Source organism: Chelmon rostratus, chromosome 1 (assembly GCF_017976325.1).
Source record: "Chelmon rostratus isolate fCheRos1 chromosome 1, fCheRos1.pri, whole genome shotgun sequence".
Taxonomy (NCBI): domain Eukaryota; kingdom Metazoa; phylum Chordata; class Actinopteri; order Chaetodontiformes; family Chaetodontidae; genus Chelmon; species Chelmon rostratus.
The window spans coordinates 29,450,808-29,466,724 of record NC_055658.1 but is presented as its reverse complement, the minus strand read 5'-3'; the positions used below and the strand labels follow the sequence as shown (position 1 = coordinate 29,466,724).

General features: G+C 43.8%; 1 protein-coding gene across 1 annotated transcript in view; it reads right to left on the bottom strand.

Moving 5' to 3' along the window:
* Positions 1 to 15,917, bottom strand: part of fbn1 (fibrillin 1) — a 60,613-nt gene that overhangs the window by 35,231 nt on the left and 9,465 nt on the right. The window contains exons 8-27 of the mRNA XM_041943406.1: positions 12,024 to 12,221; positions 10,947 to 11,072; positions 9,396 to 9,521; positions 8,011 to 8,163; positions 7,631 to 7,900; positions 6,712 to 6,864; positions 6,511 to 6,630; positions 6,293 to 6,418; positions 5,254 to 5,376; positions 4,149 to 4,271; positions 3,188 to 3,340; positions 2,624 to 2,677; positions 2,371 to 2,496; positions 2,149 to 2,274; positions 1,932 to 2,051; positions 1,288 to 1,425; positions 1,136 to 1,186; positions 913 to 1,038; positions 515 to 742; positions 299 to 424 (exon numbers count right to left, since the gene is read on the bottom strand). Coding sequence (XP_041799340.1) covers positions 299 to 424; positions 515 to 742; positions 913 to 1,038; positions 1,136 to 1,186; positions 1,288 to 1,425; positions 1,932 to 2,051; positions 2,149 to 2,274; positions 2,371 to 2,496; positions 2,624 to 2,677; positions 3,188 to 3,340; positions 4,149 to 4,271; positions 5,254 to 5,376; positions 6,293 to 6,418; positions 6,511 to 6,630; positions 6,712 to 6,864; positions 7,631 to 7,900; positions 8,011 to 8,163; positions 9,396 to 9,521; positions 10,947 to 11,072; positions 12,024 to 12,221 — 2,766 coding nt within the window. The remainder of the gene's footprint in view (positions 1 to 298; positions 425 to 514; positions 743 to 912; positions 1,039 to 1,135; positions 1,187 to 1,287; positions 1,426 to 1,931; positions 2,052 to 2,148; positions 2,275 to 2,370; positions 2,497 to 2,623; positions 2,678 to 3,187; positions 3,341 to 4,148; positions 4,272 to 5,253; positions 5,377 to 6,292; positions 6,419 to 6,510; positions 6,631 to 6,711; positions 6,865 to 7,630; positions 7,901 to 8,010; positions 8,164 to 9,395; positions 9,522 to 10,946; positions 11,073 to 12,023; positions 12,222 to 15,917) is intronic.

Genomic DNA, 15,917 nt, shown 5'->3' with positions numbered 1-15,917 from the left:
CATCTAATGATTGTTTTCATTATAAATTAATCTTGTTTTTCAGTGAATCACTTATATCTTCGGTTGATAAAATGTCAGAAAATAGTGAAATACGCCCATCATGATTGGTGGCGTCATCGAATGCCAAGAAACTACCCAAAACCCAAAGATATCAAATTTACAATGATAGAAACCAGAGAAAAGCACATTTGAGATGCTTCACATTTTTGCTTCATAAATGACTTAAAAGATTAATCAATTATCAGATCACTGTTGGTTAATTTCAATTAATCAGATAACTGTGTTCAATACTACTCACCGGTGCAATTCCTCTCGTCAGAGTCCAGAGCATAGCCGTTGTCACAGCGACAACGGAAGCTGCCGATGGTGTTTCTACACCTTCCGTTCGAGCACAGGGTGTTTATCATCCTGCATTCATTTATATCTACGGTACAGAGCAGAGGGATGAAGACAGATGAGAGACCGCTGATGGAACAGCTCAGGCAGTGAATGCAGTTTGTGGATGGTACAATACCTTTGAGGAAGGGTCTGCCGTTGATGAAGTCACCCCTATGTGAGAAGCCTGGGCCACGTGGACAGAGCTGGGCGTACTCGGGAGTGCCCTTCTCCGGACATTCGTCACACTCAGGGCCCCAGGCGACACCCACTGAGCAGCAGCAGGCATCCACGCGGTGCTTCCCTGAGACAGGAGCCCCACAGCGCTCATCCTCATGGGTGAGGTAACACTGCTCTGTACGCAGGTCTGGAAGTCACACACACACACACACACACACACACACACACACACAGTGGTATAAATCATACATTTATTGCACAAGTTCAGTCAGGCAGATAGAACAAGAGAAACACCAGCACACACGACATTTAGACATTAAGATGACATCAATACCACTTCACATGTACGGCACCCACCAATGCACGTCCTGCCACTGACATCAACCGTCATTCCTGGAGGGCACTGGCAGAAAAAGGATCCCGGTGTGTTGATGCACTTGCCATTGATACACACTCCGGGGAACACCTGACACTCATCCACATCTGACAGTCGGCAGAGGAAAAAACGACATCAGCAACAGGTTCACATACAGCAAGTCTGAATTTCCGCGTCTGCACAGAGCACGTGGCATGAGCTTACCTTCACAGACATTTCCTTTGACTCTCGCAAAGCCTTTACTACAGATTGGATCTGGAAAAGGAGGGCACACAAGGCTATGTCAGTCAATGCAGTTAGATGGTACAGTTAGAATTCACTAAAATGTGCAGAGTGGAGCATCTTGATCATGTCACCTTTTTCACATTTGGCACACGGGCTGTTCCAGGCTTCTCCCAGTGTGGCGCAGCAGTGGGACTTCAGTGTAGCACCATTGATGTTGACCTCACAGCGACCGTTGACTATCTTCAGCCAGCAGGTGCTCTTCGTAGTCTCTGTTTTATGAACCTTACAGTTACTAAATATTCAGTTGTGCAGAATCAAATAACATGCAGGTCAACGCGGGAAAGAAAGTGTCATCTGATTGCCAGATTTCTGCATTTAATTAGAGAATCTTCCATCAAATCTCCATAAAATAAGAAAGAATGCTGATCGGCTTTCTAGTGGTCAACTTGCACCAGACAGGAAAACTTAATTCTTCATTTCAAAGGAAGCGCTCATTTCATTCAAGTGTTCCAATTTCTGCTTATTTTTTTTGCCAAAATGTAACAGGGCACAGCACTGGTACAGTGTTTGACCCAGTTCGTCTCACGTTGTTGCAGTTCATCACTGAGCTGCTGCAACGTTAAACCTGAGGCTGGACAGCTTTTCTTTTTGTTAATAAAGAGTGGAAAAAAAGCTGCTAATTTTTAAACCATAACTACTTTTAATACTTGATACTATTAAATACAGATAGATTTGAAGAGGTTGAGGTTGATATCTTTTTATTAATCACACTTACCTATGCACTCCAGCCCAGAGCTGTCCAGCGAACTGCCCTTTGAGCACAAACACACAAAGGACCCTTGGCTGTTCCTACAATCTCCGTTAATACAGGGGCTGGACTTACACTCGTCCACATCTGTGGGAGACAAAAACAAGGCCGTCTCTCATCTGATCTAGCAGACACGCCACATGCATGACGTTGCACTGTACAGCCGAACGAATGAGTCTCTGACCCTCGCAGACGTCTGTCTCAGGATTGAAGAGGTATCCTTTGGGACACTGACAGGTGAAACTGCCTGGCGTGTTCCTGCACAGACCGTTTTCACACAGCAGCCTGTTTAGCAGACACTCGTCAATATCTGAGGGAGAACACAGGAAGAGAGACATGACAGCTTTCCTCACACTGCCTTTGATATGAGGGCACCATAAGAGGACGTTACAACCCGTTCACCTACCAACACAGTTTTTGCCCGTCAGGTCGACCTCGAAGCCTTCATTACAGGTGCATTTATATGTCCGCAACATATTCTCACACACCCCATTCTGGCAGTTGTCAGGGTCGAGGGCACATTCGTTAATATCTGAGAAGGCAAAGAACAACCTGTTGAACGTCGCAGCAGGAACACCAAATAATAAAAACATTTAATTCCCATGGCTGTGAATGTTTTTTAATATCAATGAAACACAAGACAAGCTTGCGCTCATTACCTCTTCCATCGCCGGTTGTGCCGACGCCATTGGGGCACAGAGCCAGGAACTCAGCTGTGGGAAAACACACAAACAGCACAGTTTGGTTGATAAAGAAGACGAAATAACAGTGTTTGGGAAAATATCACATTTGCCAAAATCCAGGATATCGCAAAGGAAAACGTTTAATACCATGTCATTATCCATTTCCCAGCTTTCTCATTTAGCCCTGATGTATATAAAACCGTGTCCTTAATGTGGTGCAGCTCTGGCATCTTTTGATATAGAAACTTTAATTGGCAGGACTAATGAGAAGTGACTTTACGGCGTGTGTGTTTGTGCATGTGTGTGTGTGTGTGTGTGTGTGTGGAGGCTGTCAACTGTTGGCATCTCTGTCAAACAACTTAGCCATGACTTCTTCACTGTTATTCTGTCATTTATGAAATCCAAGCTGTTATGTCAGAGAGGAGGCAGGTGTGTTTTGAAGTAAACACAAGCTGTGTGTGTGTGTGTCTGTGTGTGTTTGTCAGGCAGCAGGAGGTTTCTCCATATGTGTAAAGGGTGGAGTGATTTGAATAACCGTACCAGAGCTTTGTGGTGGGCAGGGTTGGCAGGGCTCTCCATAGGCGTACTCTGTGCTGGCACAGCAGCACTCCGACTTGGTCACAGCTCCAAATAAAGGCCTAACACACTGCCCTCGCTTGTAGCCACCATAGCACGAACTGCGCATGTGTGTGTCTGTTTCAGACAAAACAAGACAAGACAGAGCGTGTGAGAAACAGAGATGAGAGACCTGGATGGAGGCTAGAGGCAGAGCGACAGAGAGAGAAAGGGAGGCGAGAGTCCGGAGCTCCAATAAACAACAACACCAGCAAAACAAACGCTCGTTCTCTCCCCGTAATATCCAGGGACTTGAGGCATTCTGCTGCGCTGATATCATCCTGACGAAAACTCACCCAGGGCGAACAACAGCATTTCAACACTTCCCACACAATACACAAAGAAATGTCATTCGGGGGAATGTAGGAATGGTGAAAATAAAGGCATAAACAGATCTGCTCTCCGAGTGCCAGTTCAGCAGGATGGAGGCAGGACAACATCTACCAGCACTGATCAATGCGCGCTCATTAATGGTAGTGAGCATGTGGTTGCAGCAGGTTAACAGGATAAGCTGGTGCTGAAGTTTATTACGATGTGATTATTCTCCGCTTTGTCACATTTAGTTTTGCTTATTTCATCACTGAACTGGAAAATATTTGTGTTGTGGTTATTCGGGTTAAGCTGTGTAGACAGTTGTGAGATTAATCCTTAACAGTATGCTCACTCTGAGCTTTCAGTTACTTGGAAAAAGCTTTTTGTCCAATCACAGTTGGGTAATAGAGGCACATGGACACCTGTGCAAGTATTCAGTGGAAACCTGAGCATAAAAAATAAAACTCTGTGCAGCCTCAGAGAACCTTCAGAGAAAGCTAGACTGAAGCGAGGGGACACAGAATGAGGGTGTCGGCTTCAGTAACTCCTGAAGCAAAGCATGACATTTACTCACCAACACAGACCCGTCCATCCAGGCCCACTGCCATCCCAGCCATACACTCACAGCGGAAGGAGCCCTCCGTGTTGACGCAGTGGCCGTTCATGCACATGCCTGGAGTCTCGCACTCATCGATGTCTAGAACCAGACACAGCAACATCATTTCTTCATGCACTTCAGCTTCACACAATAAATGAGAAGAGGTTAGGATCCATTAAAATAAAGCAGTGTGGTTATTTAAGTCCTCAGGTACTTGATTCATTCAGAACTGCTGTTCATTATTTTCCTTTCACTTGATCCCGTCAGCTTATTACAATAATTATCATAATGAGCGTAAACAATGATATGACATCCAGGCATAAGCGTGTGTTTATGTGTGTGTGTGTGTGTGTGTGTGTGTGTGTGTGTGTGTGTTCTGTCTGGGCGTGTTGGGGGACAGACAGAGAGATGACGAGGCCCCGGGGCCCCTTTAGACTACACATTCCATTAATGACTGCATATATCAGCACTCTTCGCCCACACCCTGCTCTCCTATTTATTTATTCTGCTATGACTTAAACAGGTCAGTGTCTCTGAGATCAAATGTCTGTATCCAAAGTCATGCAGAGCAAAGACGGCTGCAGGTTAAACACTGGACAGACTGTTCTCCACTCGTTGGTTTATGTTTGAAGCATTATATTCATTTAAATCCTGTTTGATGTTGCATCTAAGTCTCATGCAGCGTCTCATAGAGTCACATACCGCAAAATAGTGTGACTCAAGTTTGTGTCTCCTAATCAAACCGGTGCCTATCGTGGCATGTTTTTTCAATTTCAGGAGACGGCCAAATCTCTTTTCTCTTTGCACTGGACAAGTTTGGGGAAGGCTGTCTGCTAGAATCTCAAAACAGGCGGGCCCCAAATATCCACATGTCCAGCTGGCCTGCCAGGATGCTGAGGGATTTTTCCAAGGCTTTTAGGGGGATTTTTTGGCTTGTGTGCTAAGACTCGCATAATAGAACTACGAACATGACAGAGAGGTAGACATCTTCCAACCTCGCCGAAAATGCAGTTCAAAAGAACAAATTGTTGTGATGTGAAGGTGCGATCTCGAAAATCTGTGGGCTTTCTGACAAACACACCTACACACATGCGTCCACTGGTGTCCAGCAGGAATCCAGGTTTACAGATGCACTTGAAGCTGCCATCTTCATTGATACACAGTCCATTGAGGCACATGTTCCTGATCAGACACTCGTCCTGGTCTGTGGGTGAACAGAAATACATTTATGGACTGACAGCAGTGCATTTAGGTGTGAAGACATAGAGGTTAAAGGCACAAAGCGGTGATTTTACACAGTTTAGTCCATTAACAACAAATTTGTAGATAAACTACATTTTAGTTTACTTCATTCTATCTTGACTATTTAAAAAAAAACCCTCCTTGGTGCGTTCAAGGACACTCACACATTGGAGAACTGACAGTCTGCAGACAACTCATTACACTGGCGAGCTACATACGTTGTCAGAGTCCACAAGACAAACACTGAGCAAACACAGGAATCGAGAAATTCTGGACTTAAAATGTTGCTTTTGAGCAGCCAACTCTTTCATTTTGGATCTTGGAGCACACTTGAACAGAAACACAAGCCTGAATCTTCAATTATTTTGCTTGACAGCATTTATAGTTGCTCCGAAAAAGCCACACCCGACCCAATCCTACATCTCAAAAGGAAGAGGGTAGGGGGTTTCCAAAGCTATTTGAATGTTTGACAGCAGTTCTGATGGAATATACTGGCCCCTTAATGGCAACAGATAGACTACCTATCTATAGCAAAACTACCAAGTTTTATAGACTTCACAGCAAACTAAAACCAATGGCAACAAACAGATTTCTGCAAGGTATGAAATAAATATAATTAACATGGAGTCTTTTGGAAAAAAAGTTGGCTGCAATGTGAAATGTACATATTTTGTAGTTAATGTGCTGAAACACACAAAACCACCAGCAAGATCATTTAAAATGCCATCTATTACAGCACATGCTTGGTATTAAATCACCACCTTCAACAGATCCATGGTCCATTAAACAATAACATTACACATACTGAGGTTGTTGCAGGAAAGTACCCTTTAAATGTGTCTCTGCTCCATTAATGCAGATGTCAGAACTTTACAGACCTTGACAGTTTTTGCCATCTGCTGAAATCTCAAACCCAGCGTTGCAGACACAGTGGAAGCTGCCCTCGGTGTTCACGCAGCGGCCGTTGTTGCAGATGCGACCGTTGGCCACACACTCATCCAGATCTGGCAGACACAAGCAGATAGTACAATAAACACATACATTTCTCTTAAAGTGCGTATTGGCATTTACACATGTGTGCGTGTGTATGCGCAACCTCGGCATTCTGTCCTGGTGGCAGTAGTCTGGAATCCAGCGGGACACTGACAGATGTACGACCCTGGGGTGTTCACACATTCTCCATGCGCGCATGGGTTTCTCTCACATTCATCATCATCTGAAGAACAAACATAAAGCTCACAAACTTTCCTCACCTTCACGTACCTCCATCCTAGTGCTTAAGAAACCAGACGCTTACCGATGCACTCTCCTCTTCCGTCCAACTTGAAGCCCATGTTGCACTCACAGCGATATCCAATAACCGGCATGGGGATACACCTGCCGTTCAGGCAGAGGTTGCGGTAGGCCTGGCACATGTTGGTGATATTCCGGGTTTGGATAACAAAGGGACCTGACAGAAACATTTGCACAAACATATAGCATCATCCATGGATCCAATTGTTGTTGCTGCTGTTTTTGGTTTCTTGGCATCATAATTTGTATTCGGTCAATTGAAAGTTTACAAACAGTGTGATCGAACAAAGTAGTAAAGGAAATGTGACATCTCAAGTGCCTTCAAAAAAAAGGCATTTTATAAGCATGCAGTTTTGAATTGCCAGACAGTGTATGCACTACATTTGCACTGTAATAAGGTCTGACAGGATGCAGTATCATTCATTAAGGAAAAAAATGCTCTGAGTTGTTTGAATTTTCTTAAGAGATGCCTAAACTCTGCCAAGTTCCCTTGAAAAATAGTTCCGGAGGATGTTATTGTGGAAGATTTTTCACATGGCTAATTAAACTCTTGACATCATCTGGGCTGCAAACATGCAGGAATGTTTTTTTTCCAGATAGGACATTTTCTGCACATATATTTGGAATATCTTTACAGCAAAACCCAAACTAAAAAGGCAGCCCTGCGTCAGTGCACAATTCAAGCCTTAGTCAGAGTTTTCCATCATTAGCATGTAGTTCATTAGCTGGAGGGTGTGGGTTGTGATTGCTCAAAACTGGGATTTTAAACGGCAACACAAGACCAGTGGGAGGTCGGGCACTGCACATCCACTGAGTCAGAGCAGAAAATGTGAGTTATAAGCTATTGAGGCTGAAGTCAACACTGAAGACATTTTTCATTTTATGAGTGTGAACCTGGAATAAAGCAGAAAGCAACAGCATACCTGGCGGAGGAGGCTGCATAGGTAGTTGTCCTGGAATTTGTCCGGGGACAGGTCCTGGAATAGGGCCTGGAACCTGACCCGGTCCTGGGATTTGGCCTGGAATATGAATGGGAATTTGACCAGGAATCAGTCCAGGTACTTGGCCTGGAGTTTGACCAGGATATGGAGCTGGATAAATGCCAGGTAAGTCAGGGGTCCCTGGGACACGACCAGGTACCAGCACTCCACCGTTCCCATCAGGTAACTGGATGCACAGTTTCTGGTACTCTTCTAAAATGAGCACATGTGAAAAACAACAGGAGGTTGACTCTGCGCTGAGACACGGAGACACACAGATGAAAACAAGAAATTTAAAGCCATGTGATGGGGAGCGGCCCCACCTGTTCCACGAATGGGGCACATTTCAGGAGTGGACCCATCAGACCAGCAGCGTCCACTATCACAGCAGCACTGAATTTTGGTTAACAGCTGCGAGTTTTGGTTGGCACAGCGCCCGTTCAGCAGGCTAGCGTAGCAGTATCCACCACGAGCATCTGTGGGAAACAACACAGCATGAAGTCTGTTGAACTAGCCGTACTGTATGGAATATGGCATGTGCTGTCTGCATGTTGAGCAAATTGGCAGGAGTACAATCAAAAACTAGCTGTCGTTGTTTCAGATTTTCCATCATTTGGATGATGGAAGCCACTTCCAATAGTCATCACTTCCTATTTATTTGAACCCTTCCTACATCCTGCAGTTTCTGGCACTGTGCACCAGCATGACCAACTCTCAGGTTCCCTATTAACATAAATATATCATGTCTTGTTTCACACCCAGTCCATCCAGCATATTCACATGAAGAAACTGACAGGCTACACTATTGATTGCTTGGTTAAACTCAACAAGATGTCAGGCAAGTGTAGAGTCGGTCGGAGAAAAAACAGTCGAGCCCTTAAGGGGCCGGAGTAAATGTTAATACTCGAGTTCTGTTGCATGGGAAACTGACTAAAATGTTTGGCGCAATCGTTTTCTGGAGCAAAAGACATTCCTTCCTCACAAACATCCTCTCCTGGGGGGGTAATGTGAGTGTGTGATTGCATATGTTTGTGTTTGAATACATGTGTGCATGCATGCACGTGTGCATATGTGCATGTACATCTAATGGACTATTCTGACCCAAATTCCTCCCTGGTCTGTTTTGGGTCAAACTGAGCTGAACTTGCAAGCTTTACAAGCTTTTCTGGTGATTTTGTGTATGCGTGTGCATGTGTGTGTGTGTGTGTGTTTGTGTGTGTGTGTGTGTGTGTGTGGGGGTGTGCGTGTGTGTGCGTGTATTTGGTCAACAGAAAATTTACATCGACACACTGCTGTGTGGGCTGTTCAATGCCACACATGCACACGCTTCACTTCTTCCAGCCATGATGTCAAGAAACAAAGTCACCTGAGCACAAGAGGAGTTCACTTCACTTCTCTCATTCCTTCCTTCCTTCCTCAGAATATAGCTCATTGTTGTGGAACTAGAAACAAGCAAGTGACTACTGACCTAAATTCTACCAGCTGGAACATTGGACAGATTTCAGTTCTTTCTGCTCTCAGCGCCAGGCATAAAGGGAGAAGAAACAAAATGGGGTGGAAAAAGGAAAAGAGAATGAGGCGGCACCTTTTTTGCTCAGCTGGTTTGTCTCATATTGTATCTGTCCTAGTGACAATCTACCAGTCCAAATGCAATGCAGTTCATTGTCTTTTTGGAGAGGTGTGACAGCCATTACGGCAGAGGACTCACCTATACACCTGGATCCGTCCACAGAGGTGTAATATCCCTGGGGACACTTGCAGAAGTAGCTGCCAACAGTGTTCGAGCATTCACCGACACCACAGAGACCTGGTATGTTTGAACACTCGTCCAGATCTAGAGAAGAGAGGAGAGGAGGAAATCTCAAAAAAACTATCCAGTATTAACATTTTAGATTGCTTCCTGTTTGTTTCTTCTGTGTTGCTAAAAACTGCATAATAATCATAACTGTCGATGAAAGTGATTAAACTGAAATCTAACTTAAAATGTGATCAAGAGTGACTCGAGCACATGTTGGCAATGACAATGGAAACAGGGCATTGTCCAAGGATATTAAATCCAGGGGCCTCCAGAGCTGCTCTTCTGTTAGCACTGTAAACCACCAAGTGCACATCATCATGCACAAAGAAATACACTGTAACTTCGACACGTTCAAAACGCCTTTTACACAGTCCAAAAGTTTTCCGGCAATTATTTCTGGGCATAAAATAGCACATATTTTACTCTGCAAAGGAGTGCCACAAAAGCCCAGCTCAGTCGGTTTCACCAGAGTTAAATTTGGTCTGGAAATTGTCACATTCATGTCTTAATGAGCCAATATTCTTCACAGGCTAACTGTAGCTCTTTATTTGTGCAGAACAGAAGTGATGCAGAGATTTTATTTAAGATTTTTCAGCCAGAAACGTTGAAAAAATATTGCGAGAGAGAAAAGACTGTGATCTAACAATTCTTTAAGCCAGTTAGAAGTTGAAAAAAAATGTCTTTTCAATACTACAAGGGGACATAGTCTTCACTGACTGTCTCTTCATTCATACTGTGCATTGACTCATCTGGCTGAGAAGCTGCTTTAAAGTGAGACTATTTAACTCTTGCTGAACAGCAGCCACAATTGCTATAAGTGATGCTAAACCACTAGTTAGCATTTAGCTAAGGGCTTAATTTTTGTAATAGCATCACAAGTGAAGAAAGTCAACAAAATGACTCAGTGATATGCATTATACAGGAATACTTACATAAAATGTTTCGCTAACATTAGCCACCATGAGCGACTGGTCATACCAGACCGAGTAAGGCCGTAGCAGCAAAGCCCCTCACTGGACTGAATGACGCTACGGTGCATTTTATTGCTCATGAATTTAGCTTTTCATTTGGAAGAGGAAAAATATAATTTCCTCTTTCAAAAATTACGTAGTAACACTTTAACGCGATGGGGGAAAAAAATAATGAAATCAGCAGTTTTTTCAAGCCAACAATTAAGTGTTAAAGGGGATTACTGAGAAAAAGCAGTGCTGCTTTGGTTTAATTAAACATATTTCAAGGGAAGTGGCTTATGTGTGGTCTTTCCTCACAAAGTAATAATCAGAATACCGCGACTGAGGTGAAGCTAACCACAACTAGACGGATGTGGCTGTTAACTCTACTTTCACATTGTTAATTAGGAACTTTGAAAATAATCTTTTTAGCCTACTCTGTCATTCACGCTGACACTGAACGTCAGACATTTCGCTGTTTTAATATGATGGCTGCTAGCTTGATTCTTACCTTCACATTTCTGCGAGACCTCGTTGAACTTGTGCCCAGCGGGGCATTTACATTCAAAGGATCCCACTGTGTTGATACAGTTTCCTCCCTGACAGATGCCAGGGATGGCCTGGCACTCATCCACATCTGTACATACACAGCGTACAATTAATACACACCCTAACACACACACACATGAATGCACACACACGGATTTCCTTCAAGAACAAAACAAGAGAAATGACACAGAAATGGGGGAAAGAGGGCAGCGTGCACACGCACACACACACAGACAAACATTTACACACAAATCTGCACATGCCTGAATCTGCATGGATTGAAGTCTGTTTTTACAGTCTGGCTCTGACTTTTCCTGCGATCAACAGAGTGACAAGGGAAAAGAGAAAGGGAGAGAGGAATGTCTCCTGCAGGAGGAACAGAAATCGAAGCCAAGTCGACCAAGGAAGAGATAGACAGAGGGAGGGAAATTCAGAGAGGACAAGTCTACATTGAAAAGAGAAGGTTACAGATAAAAACGGTGACTTTGTGAGGTACATTGGTGATTAAATTCAATTCATTTCAGGGATTTGACACGATTAAAACGTTGGTCTCAGGCTGAAAACCTCCAGGAGGCTGTGACCTGATGCAGTCCCAGAGTACTCCATGTTCCTCTGGGTCCTGGCTCAGGTCCGCCTCCCCTGCAGAGGTTCTGATGTTGTTGGGTCTGGAGCAGGCAGGCAGAGGGCCGTCTTACCAGAAATGAGCTCTCCCACGTGGCACCGCCACTGACCCGTGTTACTGACTCTGACAGTCCCACCACAGCGGGTGTCTGCGGGCATTCCATACACATGTGGGAGGCACTGCCACCCACCCCAATTTAACCCAATTAGAACTAATCCCCTGGAGAGGGGATGATGGGTAGAGATGAGGGGATGACAGAGGGAGAGGGGTGAAGGCAGACAAGGAGGGAGAAGGAGTTAAAACGGGCAGAGAGGACAGAAGCAGCACTTTACTCAAAGAAGGAAAGGGCATGGAGAGTGACAGAAAGAAAAAGCTGAGACAAAAACAGAAACAGAGACACTGAGGAACAGACTTTACCTTGGCACGCCCCGGTGCGGTGGTTTGGTATGAACCCTCTTCGGCAGGGGTGAGGCTGGGCTGGGCACATCTCACAAGGGTGACCCCACGCCCGTCCCACTGTGGCGCAGCACAAAGTCTTTGTGCACACAATGCCTGTGAGCTGGCCTTGACACATCTGGTTATTCACCGAGGCAAAGCACGGCCCAGTGCGGTAGTCTGCAGAGGCAAAGCAAGAGTTCACGATTGTGGAAACTTCACTTTGTCTGTACAACACAATGCGAAACAGCTTGCTTTGGTAGCCAGTCCAACATGTAAACAGACCGAGAGAATTGAAAAAACGTCCATTGGTTGTTGCATGTTAGATTTAAAAAGTGTGAAACAGCACTTTGTGAAACATTTCAGTCAAAACTGTGATAAAGAAAGCGAAAGCTAAATGCTGACTTGAAACCTGACTTGATTCTGCGAGTGAATAACCGACAGAACACACAGAAACACTAAAACTGAAAGAAACGTTGCATGACATCTACAACTCACTCACAATATATGTGATGAAAGTGCTGCAGAGCGGACAGTAACACACTCCATAAAGAATGCATTGTCTGTTCCTGGCATTTTAATCGGTCTGGCTCTCAGGTGCATTGTACATGTGTGTGTGTGTGTGTGTGTGTTAGAGAAAAGCAGAGATAGAGAAGGAGTCTGGAAAACCTTTTAAAGTTGTGTGGGCGGCTGTGGAAGCTAGAATAAGCAAGGACACCCGGACAATGAAAAATCAGTCTGGTGCATATATTATATGATCATCAGTTCTTTAGCTACCTGTACTGTGTTTTTAAGGCAAAATGGCACATTTAACGTGTAGCGTGCTGCTTTTTATTATTTTTCTAGTGATAAACAATCTAGGGAATAGGTCACCACCCCTAAGGTCGGCAGTGGCTGACTGACAGGGCGTGTCTATGGAACACAGTAGGTGATTTCCACACTAACTACAGCAACCTAGAATTAAAATCAAATAGCTTATGATAAATATGAGCTCAAGAGTGTGAAGAAAGTCCCTCTGTCGAGATTCTTCATCTCTCCTCCCCTTCAAACTGGTTTAAACCGTATTCCCTTGATCCCACTCCTTGCATGCATCCATCGCCTCATTTCATCCTCTCTCCAAACACCACTCCTCAGTTACAAACTCCCCACAGATTCAACAAAATCACAGAATCTTATCAGGTGAAGGACTGGAAGATGGTGGAACTGAGATAGGGACAGAGAGAAAGAGAGAGGAGAAAACTCATCCCTCCCAAAAGAATCTGGCCAGGATCCAACGGCAAAAATCATTTCCACATTTCACGGCAGACAACAGACAGCGAGAGGAAAGAGGGAGACCAGTTCCAACAGCGCAGTCGTTTAAAACAAACGAGACATTGTGCGTTTCCCGTGTGGACCGGGGCCCAGCCCAGACCCGTCACGTGCACCACAGCCTCCACGGTCTCTGTGCCTCTGGCACCAGCACTGTGTGAAACAGAACTGGGTCATCTCTCTTTCTCGCTCCCTCCTGCTCGGGCTCTACTGGAGACCGAATGCTTTTGATTCTCAGTCTACTCCTCCTTCAACTCTGGGTTGAACTAAGTACCTTTACTTAAGTACAGTTTTCAGGTACTTGTACTTGAGTATTTCCCTTTCAGCAAGTTCCACATGACAACATTTCAGAGGGAAATAGTGTGCTTCTTAATCCACTACATCAACTTGCTTTGCCCAGGGGCCACTTTTGATGAATGAGTTACTAAAGTTAATAAACAAACATAAGTAATGTTATGAATCAACAAAGTAACTGACATAATTTACTGACTTAATTAACAAGTTTGACACTAGGCCTATATGACTGATAAATTGTATTTTCCTGCATTTAATAACTGCATCTGTATTTGAGTTGTAAATGTTCTGGTAACATTTGAAAGAGTGCATGCAATATGAAATATATCCTGAAACTCTTCCATCATGCAATCACTCAATGTTGGAATGATTCATAAAACACAAACATAAACTGTTCCTACCAGGGACAGAAGGAATAGCATATTTCTTTTGGTGTGAAATACACATTTATGGAGTCAGATTTATCCTCATTTCTGGGTAACTTAGCTCTTCAGCTAAACGTTGTCCCTTGCACGGCTCATCATCTGATCTTACTGCACTTTGTTTAGCCTGTAAGGCCATCACGCAAAGATCAACCTTCTCTCTGTTACTAACAGCCTAATTCATCCCATCAGACAAAATATCTGTCCCCTCCACAGCCATGACTAACTGGTATAAACAAGCAAAAAAAAAAAAAAAAAAATCAGTGTGACTCAGTGTATTTACACTGCTAGAAAATGGTCAGTGGGCCACCTGGCACCCGATGTGGCCTGTGGGCCGTAAGTTGAGACAATTTGAGAGTCACCAGACAGTTACTACTGACTTTGAAGAATAAGTTGCATGCGAGACACATGCTAAACTCAGCTACAACATTTAAGGAATAGTTTATGGGATTGTTTGGGAAATGTGCTTATATTCCTTCTTACTGAGAGTAGATGAGACGATTGATACCACTCTGATGTCTGTGCAGTAAATGAAGCTACCCTCCAGGAGCTGGCTAGGTTAGCATACAGTAGCGTAAAGACTGGAAACAGTTAGCCTAGCTTTGTCTAAAGGTCAGTCCGTCCTAAATCGTCCTACATATAACATCTCATGAAACTGCAACCTGTTGTTTTTACACTTCAGTCTTTCTACGGATGCTAAACTAAACTAACGTTTAACACCTTTTGGCTCCAGTAAATGAAGCTACCGCCAGGAGCTGGCTAGGTTAGCATAGAGTGGCATAAAGACTGGAAACAGCTAGCCTAGCTCTGTCTAAAGGTCAGACTGTCTTAAATAGTCCTACGTGTAACACCCCGTAAAAACCACAACCTGTTGTTTTTACACTTCAGTTTTTCTACGAATGTTAAACTAACGTTTAACATCTTCTGGCTCCAGTAAATGAAGCAACCGCCAGGAGCTGGCTAGGTTAGCATAGAGTGGCATAATGACTGGAAACAGCTAGCCTAGCTCTGTCTAAAGGTCAGACTGTCTTAAATAGTCCTACGTGTAACACCCCGTAAAAACCACAACCTGTTGTTTTTACACTTCAGTTTTTCTACGAATGTTAAACTAACGTTTAACATCTTCTGGCTCCAGTAAATGAAGCTACCCCAGGAGCTGGTTAGGTTAGCACAGAGTAGCATAAAGACTGGAAACAGCTAGCCTACCTTTGTCTGAAGGTCAATCTGCCCTGAATAGTCCAGCATATAACACCTTGTAAAACCAAACCTGTTGTTTCTACACTTTCTAAAGATTAAACAAACAAAATACAACGTGCTATAGTGAACTTTAAGGGCACAGGGAGGTGGATTTTCATAACATCAGTCAGAGAAAGGCAAGTTGTTTCTGGTGTCTATGCTAAACTAAGTAATGTTAAACATCCTCTGACTCCAGCTTCATATTTAACAGATATGAGAGTTTATTTAGAAAGAATCAGCACTTCCCTTATGGTACTTGAGGTTTTTTTTACTCAAGCAAAGTAAATGTTTAAATACATAGTAGTAAGTAGTTTTATTTTCACTTTTAATTAAGTAAGGCATCAGAATAATTCTTCCACCGCTGCTTTCAGCAAAGTTCAGCTTTGAGGCAACAAACCCAGCCAGGTGCCAGGTGTCTTCTGTATCTACTTAAAGCCTACACTATAACTACAACAACAAAGGTATACACTGTATATAGGAAAAGAAGGTGGAAAGATTGTGGAAAGATTTTTACATGGTGCCCATACAGACTGTGTAAAGAACTCAAGTTTCTCCTCTCATCAGGTTAAGGTTTGTGAGTTATTTCTGTTGGCTGCTACACATAATCCACCTGACA